The 12,729-nt window shown below is 36.5% G+C and overlaps 1 protein-coding gene across 1 annotated transcript; it reads left to right on the forward strand.

The window, feature by feature from the left end:
• Positions 1-9,741: 9,741 nt before the first annotated feature.
• LOC143468977 (uncharacterized) lies at positions 9,742-11,803 on the forward strand. Its single transcript, XM_076966479.1, has 2 exons — positions 9,742-9,937; positions 10,383-11,803. Exons 1-2 carry the CDS (start codon positions 9,820-9,822, stop codon positions 10,808-10,810), a joined length of 546 nt encoding a protein of 181 aa, XP_076822594.1. The 5' UTR covers positions 9,742-9,819; the 3' UTR covers positions 10,811-11,803.
• The last annotated feature ends 926 nt before the right edge of the window (positions 11,804-12,729 follow it).

Here is a 12,729-nt window from a genome sequence, read left to right on the forward strand (position 1 = left end):
TCGACCCATTTTGCTTGAATTCAGCTTAAAAATCGTATCGACTCCTGTTCTCATGATCAATTGTCTGAACTCAGAGCAACGTGTCCCATATTTGTATCAATAGGCCTGGGAAGATGTTCCGAGACTTTGATTTTGTTCCATTTTATCCTTGCAAACAGGCATTGGCGGAAATAGTACAGACCCAAGTATTGGCCCGGAATAGGTAATGAGACGTTTTTGAAGTTGTGCGGTCGCTACCACCCTTTTGATGTGAGCACGAATTTCGAATTGGCAAACTTGCCAACCGCAGCAGATGTTAAACAACTTTCCCAAACTTGACACTTTCCCGAATTCCTTCCTGTGCGCTTGCCTTTGATGAGACGTTTTTTGGTAATTAGCTAATTGGTCGAAAGATGTCCGTAGAATTAAGGTCGGACCAGCAGCTAGTCCTCTTCGCGGCTATGAAGCGAAACATTTTAATTCATCCGCGAAAAGACGGGAAATTAGTCACTCGCCAAGCAAAAGAAACAAGTCGGTACCTCGTGGCTGTGAGAGCACTTTTGTTCAAACATCACAATGAGAATATAATAGGATATTAATTAGAGAAAGTGTAAAAGTCCGGTCTAGGTTGTTTTATCGCATAAAATAACGGGGATTCTATAGGTATGGTGCAAAGATCACTTTTTCATAACGTTTTCAAAGTATCGTAAAAAGCATTGAAAAAGAGATTGCAAGTATCCATCACGATTCAGAGTTAATAACACTAAAAATGAATGCCTTTTTAGCTTCATAAAAAACGCACGTCCCGTGTAGCAGTATGCGTCTGGAATAACTTTGATAACGAAAACTCCAAACGGAAGTCACACGATTCGCAATTTTCACAAAATAGACGGCCTGGGCATTCTACATTCAGACAAGAGTTTTATCAAGAAAAGGAACGATCTTGACTTGAAAGAGAATAATTACGGCGTTGTTATGACTCCACAAAAGACGTCGTAGAATATCCTTGTCTAAAAACCCTCTTTAACGTCACACGTAGCTATTAAGCAAAACAGAAAATGATCCATTTTCAACGAAAGCGTTCTTTGCCGAGAACGTCTAATACGAGTTTGCTTTGTGAGCTTGGATTAGTGATGCTTACAAGTTTCTAGGCGTCAGTTATTACAACCAATAGTAAGAGTAATTCACCAGGCGTCAACCCCAAAGAATTTTAACAGGGACAAGGGTACTGATCCAATAGATTATATCGGCAACATGTAACAGCATTAAAAATGATAGGCGCCCCTGTATACACAAAAACTACAATAACTCCTACGATTGTTCAGGTCTTGGAAAAGCGATGGTATTGTTCAGGTAGCAATTGTTCAGGTCTTGAAAAAGCGGGTCTATCGATAGGTTTATGACACTATAGGATTCTAGGTTAACGTCAAATTGCCGATGCAACAGCATTGCCCTATATAATCGTTTGGGTAAAATTGCACACCGCAGTTCCAGCATCGATTTTCAAAAAATGCCTATTGATTTTAGAATTACGACGCGATTCACTTTTGGCTTCTGTTTTGATCCTGATGCAAATTGAATGCCATTCGTTTATAATAGAAGCCTTTTCGTGTTGATCCCAAATCAATAATTGTAGAAAAGATAAGACAAATGTTTCGATCGAAAAATTTTATTGAAAATTTAAAGATCGTTTTTTCATGTCTTAATTAAACGTAGGTTAGAGTATGCCTTGGTCGTTGTCCTTGATTATTAAAACTACTTGTTGTCTCGCCCTACGTCAGTGAAGAATGACGTTAACATTCAAAGAGCCAATTATGGTGATTAAGAGAAATAGCTGGCTTTAATATGGCTGCAAGAAAATAAATCGTTACGCAGATACGTGAAACTGGGCCCGATGGCAGATACATTACAGGCCCGTACAAGGTCCTTGTACTACGCTAATTGTTAGGGGAGAACACGTCTCAAAAATTGTCTTCTGGCCCATAACCATGCAAGCAGGATACGATTCATAAAAACAATAATTTATATTACATCATTTTGCTCAATTCGGAAAAATGGTAGTTCCAAAAGAAAAGCGACTTGTTGGATGGGGCCTTTTACAAACAGCTGCAAACAGACCCCGGTTTAAAATATTTGCCGCACAACAGAGTAACAGTTTAAAACACAAAACACGTCGTTGGTGTACTTTTGGTTATTCGAGAAAATGATTGAATCTAATTAATGTTGATGGATGGATAAAGTCTTGTAGTGAACGTTGGCCCAAAACACATCTCTGAATAAATCAATTAACCAGTTAAATGATTCCCCCATCAACCGTCGTGGGAAGAGAAATTAGTTAAAGCAAATTAATGTTATTCGTGTTTACGTTAATCATGTTTCCGACCCAATTTCAATAGCACTATGGGCGTAGCTATACCTTAGTAGTCCTTTGACGGTTTCTTGTACGAGGCGGGACATTCTAAAGAATATTGAAAGTGTAAACACGCCTTCAATCGGGCGCCCGTCAAAGGACCAGGGTTCGAATGTCCAAGAGCTCAAGTGGTGCAGTCGTGTTCGTCGTGCGCCGCTATTGTTACGACTTTGGTCCGGCTATTGTCTGAAGCGGACTTTTTCGGATCGATTTACGACAAATCCGTGTTAGTAAGTTTTGATACATAAAGTATTGGATGACTCATTACAATGAGTTTTTAACTAAGCTAGCGTTTAAGAACGACATTCGTGAAAAGTATTTCTAAAAGTAAATTCAACTGCATAGGCATATAGTGTAGACTACGAATGGCTTCCAATTTAACTTTTTTCATTAAGTGATATTGTGGGCTGAGAAATCATCTTGTGAAACCTTACAAGAGTTATATTAATAACATTAAACATGTTTACCCGGAAAACCCAGAATGTATGCACCACTCTCTGACAAAACTATGATTAACCAGGCATCTAAATTTGAAATGAAATCGGTTTCAATTAGTAATTTTTACAAATGGCAATATAAAGAACGTTTAAAGCCCAAGAGAGTATTTTTTGAATACTCTTATTCCTGGCCGCCAAAAAAATATTTTTTTTTTGCTGCAGAGTTACTCACCGAACGTAAATCTCTTGCACTCGTTAAAATCAAAGGATCGGTACTTGTAGTAAGAAGGTATAATATTTCTCTTTAATTTTCAAAAATATGCGTTAAAATTTCGCTTGACTGCGAGAGCACATAACTAACTCCTGATGAGATCAACGAACCGAATGTAAGCGGTGATCGGATTACATTTCGTGCGCATTTTTCAAGTCCAGTAGAAGAAATTTATCAAGACATTTGAAGCTCAGAAGAAAAGCATTTTAGAAGTGGCTTCGATGGATGAATATGATCCGTACTTCCGTGTAAGACCCATGACAAGTGTACAACGACTATACTGATGAATCTTGAGTATCCTAAACCGTTCGTCTGCTGTTTACAACTTTACAACATTCAGATACAAAAAGTGTCCGTTTTGGAACTTTACTCAGTGCGTATTTATGTGGTGAATTTTGCAGTAGAACTTTCCGCTCGCAGTTTGGATTAAAACATGAAAAAGACAAGTGAAATAACGTATAGACAAAATGGTTTAATTTATAAATAATTGATTTTGTTTGCGATTTACTCCCCCATAAAACAAAGAATTCCACAATTTTTCAAACGGTCCACGTTATACGATGAACCTGACAGTGTTCCGTAATAAATATGCAGAATTTAAATCAAAGACTGGGCATCAAAGTACAAGGATTTGTATTGGACAAAAAAAGAACATGAAACTTTGCCCAAATAACCACAAACTAATGACCTGGAAGTGTCAAAATTACAACTTGATATTCGACCAAAACAAACAAACCAACGAGTGAGATAATTAGCGATGATGGAACGCGTCGTCCCAACAATTTGCACATGGTTGTGTGGAGCCTTGAACAACAAAAAAAAACGGACCCATTGATGCCAACCAAAAGTTAGCCACAGGCAACGCAAGGTACAACGATAAACGCTAGGATTTCACCTCTGTCGTAAAGTAGAGGCTGAGATATTTTTCGTCCAAATATGCCACAGATATATTCAGCAAAAACATTCCAGTTCCAAAATACTTTGTTGATGGTTTTAGCAAAGTTTCGCCGACACGTCACCTGAAATGCCACTTTGCTTTGACGACAAGAAAAGTGAGTACAAGCATAGCGTAATGCAAAAGCATACAGATATACGCTAAGCATGTGACACTTTAAACCAAGGTGGACTTAAGTGGAAGCTTTATACAAACGCCACCACGTCTAAGCTCTGCTTTAACTTTGTTTGGCGTTCTTTTGTCATTTTAAGCACAATCTGTAATTAAAACAATGGAAAGTTTCCGTCTTTATATCGATTTACGTCCACATTCACATATTTATTTGACACATTTCTGATGCCTATGTAAACAGGTTACGCTTCGAAGTCGTCAAAAAACGGATTGCTATACTGAAAATAGAAACAAATCTTTAAATTTCAGAATTTTACTTTACAAAATTTATACCATCGGCTATTTCCAGTATAAGGTGGCCGTTTTACCGTTTCAAAAGAGGCCACTGGACGGCCAATAAATAATTCAAAATGCGCAAACAGGTGTAGTGTAGTCATGTTAAATCCGAAGAATTTATCAATTATAAATTGGATATTTATGCTGTTGCACAGACTGCGCGCGGATGCACACAACAAAATAATCAAAATATACTGCTACGAGATTCTATTCCAAAAGTCATTGCATTGGTTGATTATAGTAGTACACAGGAAAGACTGTCCAAGTTTCACTGGATTAGATCAATTTTGATTTAAATCGTGTTTTCATAGTATCCTTAACCTATGATGTTAAACGCAAGACTATGTTGAAATAATAACCAAGTACAGTAACATTACACCATCACGGTAAAAAGTGTTCCACAGCACACTCGCGCGTATACGTTGTAATTTGAAAATTTACATATGGTGACGATATTACTTAAACCCTTAAATAAAGCAATGCTTAGTAAGCGTACACTAGACGAGGAACAAATGAATCGACCAAAAATTAATTATGACAATAATGATTTGAGACAATCGCAGAGAACAATGCAATCTATTCCTGAATTGGGAAAAATTGGTCTGACCAAATATACTATCATATGGAGTACTTTTGGAACTTTCTTTAAGTTCTAGAGTCTAGAGTCTAGACCAGTGCTTCTCAAACCGGGCCACTTGGCTCACTAAAGGGGGAATTTTTAATTCCAGGGAGGAAATTTTCTCTAGGGAGGAATTGGGGAGGAAAAACTGTATATGAAAAAAACTTTAATTTTATTTGTAACAGAAAAATCCTCTCGAAGAGGTTGTTTAGATGTCTACAATAGTGCGCGAGGACAAACTCCTTAACTGCAGTGACTGACGTTATAAACGTGTGTGTTTGGTTCATAATGGCTATTGTTTTCTCTTTATTGTTCGTAAGGTACTTATAGAACTAGCTAGTAAGCTAGTGATGAAAAAAAGAGGAACACACGATATTTGCGGAGACCTTCGAGCAAAACTCACACGCTTTTCTCCTGGATTTTCTTTATTGACTTCTCAACATGAGGCTCACGGTTCTCACTAACAATGAGCAACGATTTGTTTGTAAATTTGTTTGGTTATTTTGTAAGAGCGTTCTTTTGCAATTTTGAATTTTATTCCTGAGATAAATCTTCAAAAGACATCATCCAGGGACAATATTCAGGTAGTGTAAAATTTTGGAAATTATTTTTTGTGATTTTTTGGGGGGGAGGAATTGACGGTGTTCTGGTTGGTAAGGGAGGAATCGGAAAAAAACTTTGAGAACCACTGGTCTAGACTCTAGACAGTCACATACAGATGTCGACTAACTGCGCCATTATGATTAAGACGTCAATGCTTAAGCTGCCTTAGGCTTAGGCTACCTAAGGCTCTTTTTGGGAACAGTAGCCTGTAAGTTCGCTTTACCCTCTCTAATTTCCAGTTTCAAATCGCACGTTTTTTAAATAAATAATAATTCTAAGTCTATACTTTCTGTTTGCAATATAAATACTTGCAAATAAACAAGCACTTACCAACTGTAAGAACGGAAAAAAGAAACATCGTGTTTAGCATTACATTTTATTCTTAAATATTATTACGTCATACATGTTCAACCAAGGCTGCTTACAGTAATAAAAAGTTGGCCGGGAAGTGCTGAAGAGATGTCACATTGGCGATATTTTAACTTTACGCAGTAGTAAACACCTTGTGTTTCGTTAATTCATGAAAATATTTTATGAAAAACTCTTATACAATAACGCTTTACTTCTTCATCAACTGCTTAGTAAAATCCGGCTTTTTGTTTCCAATCGTGTTTCCAGTCACGGGGTGTGGCCAGTTTGTAAGCGCTCCGCGAAGCTTAAAAGTGGGAAACATAAAAATGTTGTATTTACCGTACCATATAAGAAAACATAAGAAGCACAATCACCGTTTATCATCTGTGTTCAGCTATAGCGGTTTTGCGATTTTGAACGTTTAGCGTGTAGGTAAAACAGGCTACACCTATTGAATCAGTTTCAGATAAAAGAATATGCAACAGTTATACCACGTTTCCACTGCCTTCCTGTACGATACATTATGCTGATTGGTGCATTTATTATAAACATATTTTGGTAAAACGTTTAGGTTAGCTTGGTTCGGTTGAGGTTCAATTTCCGACAATTTGTTGGGCAAGAGCTTGACGAACAGCTTAGGCGGCTTTGACTTTCACAGAGCGCGTTTTTGATGCCTTTTCTCACCAAAAGCTGGGTATTTGTTATGAAGTAATTAAGTTGATAAAAGTAGACAAGTCAAATTTAGTGAAATTTTTTACGTTAATTCGAAATCTAACTGTATGTAAGATTTAAATTGAGTTGGCATAACGATGAAATCCTCTGAATGCACAGTCTGTCCCACTTTTATGTTTAAACCACCTTTGCCCGTTCGTACAACAAATATCAAGTTATGCTTGAACCGGAAAAAATGAGATGACGCTGATATTATGGACCAATTACGTCACTCCATGCAGGTATAGGTTTTTATCGCATCCCGAAAAGGAGGGTATAACGCTGGTTAAAGATGGAACTTGAATAAATGTGGAAATAAGATTAATCTCCACAAACGTACACTGCCTTGTAGTCTCTTTAGGTGTATGCTGTTACCAAAAAGCAAAATTCGTACTTTCATAAAGGTGGAGAAACAAATACAAGTATTTTGTATAAGACCTCGACAGATAAATGTTTGAACCACATAACACGCGTATACAAAAGTAAAAAATGGAAATTTCCGGATTAACTTGCTTCCGCAGAAGATTTAGCGGTGTATGCAAAGTCTGACGCCACCGCAGTCCAGAATAACTAAGTACTGAAAATACTGGAGGGCAGCAAGGTTCAACAAATTGGAAATATTCGACGTCAAAAGACGCATTGAGGCTATATCAAATTATTGCATTACAGTTTAAATAAATTACAAAAAATTTTCCCTCAGCTAAGAGTCTATCAAAAAGCAACAACAAAAATTGCCAGAAATAAACTGCTTTAATCTTAAAATAAATGACTACAATAAATCGAAGTTCAAAGTTTTCGATTTTATAATAAAGATTTCAAGCAAAATTGTGTTAACAAAAAAGATTAAAATTAGTAAGTCAGACAATGAATAGCGATTTTAAATTTATACGGATCGTTGGAACTACCTTTGACCAAGGAAATCGTCATTACAGTTATTCTTATTATCTGTCTTAAAGTAATGATAAATTCAATACAGATTTCAAAACGTAATTCGTAACGTAACTGATATAATTTGTAAAACGTGAAACATACATTGGATCACATTAATTCCAGCAGAGAAATGAAAAGTATCAGGTATAATAACACAAGCTACGAGAAAAAGTCCAGATTATATTGCAAACTGAATCTACAACTAACCCTTCTGTTATTAACCCAGCAGGTGTTATATTTGTAATATTGTACAGAGAAATGTGTTGCTATTAAAGTCGCTACAAACAAACCTGTAGCCAGCCTTTGTTTCAATTTAGGAAAGGCAGAAGAAATTTTAGGAAGAACAGTGGGACACCAATTTACTTTTAGCATAAAATGAGCAGACGATATACAGTACTGACAGCTGACCGTATACAGTACTATACTGTACACACTAATTTAGTTCTCTTTGTGCAACTTCCTGATAAAAATTTAGGCTCACAAGACACATCACAGACGATTTATTCTTGCGTAACAAAGGCGATTTTGTCACATGCCATGGGGCTATAGCATCAGTTTTATACTTTACATATCGATGATGGATTGACGGGGAATACCGAATGGCCTTTTTAAAGTTAAGAAACAGTAAACAAGGTAGCACGCTTTGGTAAATCGAATTTTGATTAATTTAACCGCAATTAGGTCTTGCAAGTTTCGGCTGGATTTAGCAAGTCTAAATAGAAGACACTTTTACTATTACACAGCTGATTAATTAATTAAATTTTTAACCTTGGATTTATATCGACGCAATGTCATTTGCGATGACGTTTTGCAAAACTAAGATTCTATCAAATTCAAACTGATTTTAGGATGATAGTATGTTGGGCCTATTGTTAACATATGTCGTCTTACAATACGAGAGCTTAAAAAGGAGATTAAAATTCAGACAAGAGGGCCAAGAAACGACGCACGTGCCCAGTGAAAACAAGGAATTATTACGAAACTTTTGTTGCACACTCCGCCACAGTTTCTATTGATTTTTTACGTAATTTTAAAAGGATTTGGAGCAGATGTTGTTAAGATTTTCTCACACTATTTTACAGGCACTGAAATCTACGCGCCCGCAACCAAGTAAATCCCAGTGGTGCCATGACAACTCAAACCTATTTACTCGGCGTTCAGTGAATCTGTATAAAAACAGAGTGAGGGCGAGTTTCAAATTCGGCCGAACACTACAAAAATTAACGTACAAGTTAACATTAATTTTGAAAAATTGTTCTGGGCGATTTTATACAACTTTGTTTTCATGATGTATGTATGAAAATGTAAGCTTGAGGCGTATTCATTAAAAAGTAGGCTTATACATCGAGAGGTAGTTGCTGTTGTGTAATTTTGTTTGACAAAGGGCATTAGCTCTGATAGACAAGTTTTTTGCACGAAAAACATTGAATTTGTTATGAACTTCTTATTCGCACGATACGTAACCAAGCATGTCTAATTGAGATATATAAAATACTTAAATACGTCATAGGGCTCTTTTTCAAATGTGAATAATATTCGGTCAAGGACTTTTAAAAAGTTTTCATTCACACTCGGTCAGTTAAAGATGAAAACAAAGAACCTCCACAGCTGTTTGTTCCCGAAACGGAAGGATAACTGGACATGCTGGAATATGTTTTGAGACGTTTTTATTACATGAGTTATTTGTTCGTGTGCGATCGTAATTGACGCAATGTAAATATCATATTACCCATCAATAAAAAGTATTAACTTTTCCGTAACTGCGGTAGTAGAGAAAAAGCGGCGAGTACAATGTTTACGATTGAACAAGCAAAGCTTCGTGTGCTTTACAACGTTCGTGACCTCCGTTGTAAATGTAGGGATTTGAAGAAAAACCTTAAAAAAGCGCAACCCTTCTATGAAGAACGTAGCCTTAAGTTATAGCGCGGTTTGAGCGAACCTTACCTTGTTTGCTCATTTGGCTTTCCGCTTTCTTCAATATTTATAGCAGCTGAGTTGGTGAAATGGCATGCGAACAGAATCAACTTTAACTTTATCATTAACTACATTAAATGTTTTTAAGCAGAGGTATTAGCCGCTGGAGCTGAAGTGTAGTTTAGGGTGAAAATGGCGAAGTGTTCGCCGCATTTCAAGAAAAATTTTGTCAAGTCAGGGGAAGGCGTCTTCAAATTGATGGAAATCGTTGTTGGCGCTGCTTCATGGTTGCTGCTATGTGCCGGAAATGGTAAGATTTGAATGTGATCAAACACAAGAAACTACAGTTTAGAAGCTTGCATAACTATCAAAAGAAGAGTTTATAATGCATGAAGTATTCAACACTAATCAACACGTTCAGAAAGGTATTGTAGAAGAATTAACGTCAGACTTGTAGGGATCATTTGTAAAGGTGTTTGCTAACGCCGCGATTATTAGCTAAAGCTCAATTTGAGTACCAGTATAAAGACAGTGCGATTGCCTCGCCAACATAAAGATAAACTTTTGAAGATGGTGCACAAAGCTCATTTGTTTATTTTCTGTCACAATGAAGTCTATATATGGACGCCGTGAAAAGTTTGTTTGGCACAATCCTCTACACAATACTACTAGCAATTGTGATGTATGGTATAGCCTATATACAAGAGTTCTTATAAATAATTGATTTAATTAACAGTAGTTTATATTTCTCATAGTTTTGCGAACAAGTGTGATGGACCGAAGTACCCTCTTTTTGACCCTGGTAATGCTTCTGGTGTGGTTCGGTACCTGCGCCTCCTACGTTCTATTTCTCTTCACACCCGTCACCAAGAAAGCACTAGCCATGGACTCGGTTTTAACTTGTGCATTTTTCCTACTTTATGCGGTGTCTACCGCCATGTGCACAGTTTCAGATTTCATATGGGTTTGCACAAACCACCCTTATTGTGGCATCTTGGTCACTCATAGAAACGTGTGGGAGCTTAGAAACGGAGGAGAAAATCTGGCTGTTGTCATTTTTGGAGCGGTTCTTGCCGGTATTTACTTCACCCAGTTTGTTTACCAATGTACCAAGTTGTGCACGAAAACTTTTATTCCGCAAATTCGTATTGACCAAGAAACAGAAACGCTGAACGACATGTAAGCAGGGTTCGTAATATCTTTTGTACTGTTCCAGGAAATTCTTTGTTACTGACGTCAGCACATTGACGTCAGGTATTTGGGTTTGTGATGTAACCTGATATTTATGTATCGGATTGATTTTGATGCCCGGTTGTGATTTCTTGACCAGGTATGTGACCAGGTCCCTGTAGCCTGCCTATAAATTGATACAAAAGTCAATTAAATATTGGAAATTTGTCCAAACAAACATCAAAATTAATCGAAAAATATTTGATTAAAAAAAAAATTTACACCAATAAGCAGACATTTAAATGTTTTGAAAATAACTGAATAGTTTTGGTGGAATGTTTCGGACAAAGTGAAAAACACTCAGTTTAAAGGTACATTTTTTCAAAGTTTCGTACAGTAAAATGCCATACCAGCGTTAGCCGCAATTAGGTGACATTTGACCGAATGCGGTTGCGTCAAAGAAAAACACCGACCCGACTTTAGCTTAAAACATTTTCGGAGTAATGTTTGCTAAAATTTGCGATATGCGATATCATAATGGTATTTTCCATTCACCTTACCCTGTTTGTATGATTATAACTGCTCAATCTGTGATGAACTTTGAGAAATATAATCAAAAAGTTAGCGTAACGTTTTGAACTATATTGTTTGTCAGTTTAAGCCTATACGCTACAAACCCAGCATGTGGGCTTATTTGGTTTTAACAGATATCATCAATTATTCATGTATAATTGAAAAGACGTCAAAACCCCAGAAAAATTAAATTATATTTATTATTCGTGAAGTAAACGACCGAATTTTATTTATAAGTATTTGGAGAAAAACGTTACATTTTTGCCGATTCTCGATATAATGTTTTTTTGGGGAAAGTGCAACACTGGATTTCTGCCAGAAACTTGTGGTCTCTAATTTATATTACGTTTTAATTGATTATTGCGTTTGATTGTTATATTATTTTGATGGCGTTTTTTGCGATGTTACTCATCCAATAAAAGATAGTAGCCTATGTGTCATGTTTTTGTATTCTTCTATAATTATCTATAGAGTTACGCTTCGGTTCTAGAGTACAGTCCATATATTACTTTGTTCGTCACAGGAAGTCATTTTCCACAACAAGTCATCGCTTGAAAGCAGCCTATTTTCCTGTAAGTTAAACCTTGCAAAAATAATCTTCATCGACGAAATGGAAGACACAGTTCTCCATTTGAAAGATTTTATTCTTTTTCAGTTCTTAGGTCGCGTAAAAGATGACACTCGGTTTTGGAATTAACTAGTGCAGTTGGTATTTTGCTGTTTTGAACATTGATACGCTTGTATTGGTTATTAGTGATGGAAGTTTTTTACAACTGCACTCGTAGAAGTTAAGCTTCATAAGATTACCTCATATATTTGCAAATTATGACCCATCCGCGTATAAGCAACATCTCCCCAATCTTTTGAGCTGTAGTAGAAACGAAACAAAACAGCATGACATATTCACAACGCTGATAACACACAGTATAACAAGCTTCTATAAACATGTTAAGAACACACAAGTTGTTTTCACAGCAATAATTCATTACTTTTGCATGAACCATGTCGAAGAGTGATGGAGCTCCTTATTCATTTTCTTTGCTACTATATTTTCACACAGCTTCAATGCTTCATTTTTCTCTTTTGTTTCAAAATGCAAACAGAGGAATTCCTATAGTTTTGATGAGAGCCGTAAGTCAACGTCACTCCACAAAATTGAAACTGCTTCATATTACTCAAACAATATTATATGATTCCGAATTTTAAAAAAATTCTATTCATACCAGTCAACCTCATGCAGGCAAAGCCTGGCTATATACAATCGATGGCAAATGAAGCTTAACTTATTACATTGTTGGATAATAGGCCTATATATCGTTCTGTATTTTACACAAGTAGCCTGACGTATTTATAACGCGG

The sequence above is a fragment of the Clavelina lepadiformis genome, chromosome 8 (genome assembly GCF_947623445.1).
Source record: "Clavelina lepadiformis chromosome 8, kaClaLepa1.1, whole genome shotgun sequence".
Taxonomy (NCBI): Eukaryota; Metazoa; Chordata; class Ascidiacea; order Aplousobranchia; family Clavelinidae; genus Clavelina; species Clavelina lepadiformis.

Coding starts and splice junctions, on each gene's coding strand:
- LOC143468977 (XM_076966479.1), top strand. CDS start 9,820: ATGGCGAAGTGTTCGCCGCATTTCAAGAAAAATTTTGTCAAGTCAGGG. Junction 9,938..10,382: donor GCTGCTATGTGCCGGAAATG/GTAAGATTTGAA, acceptor TATTTCTCATAG/TTTTGCGAACAAGTGTGATG.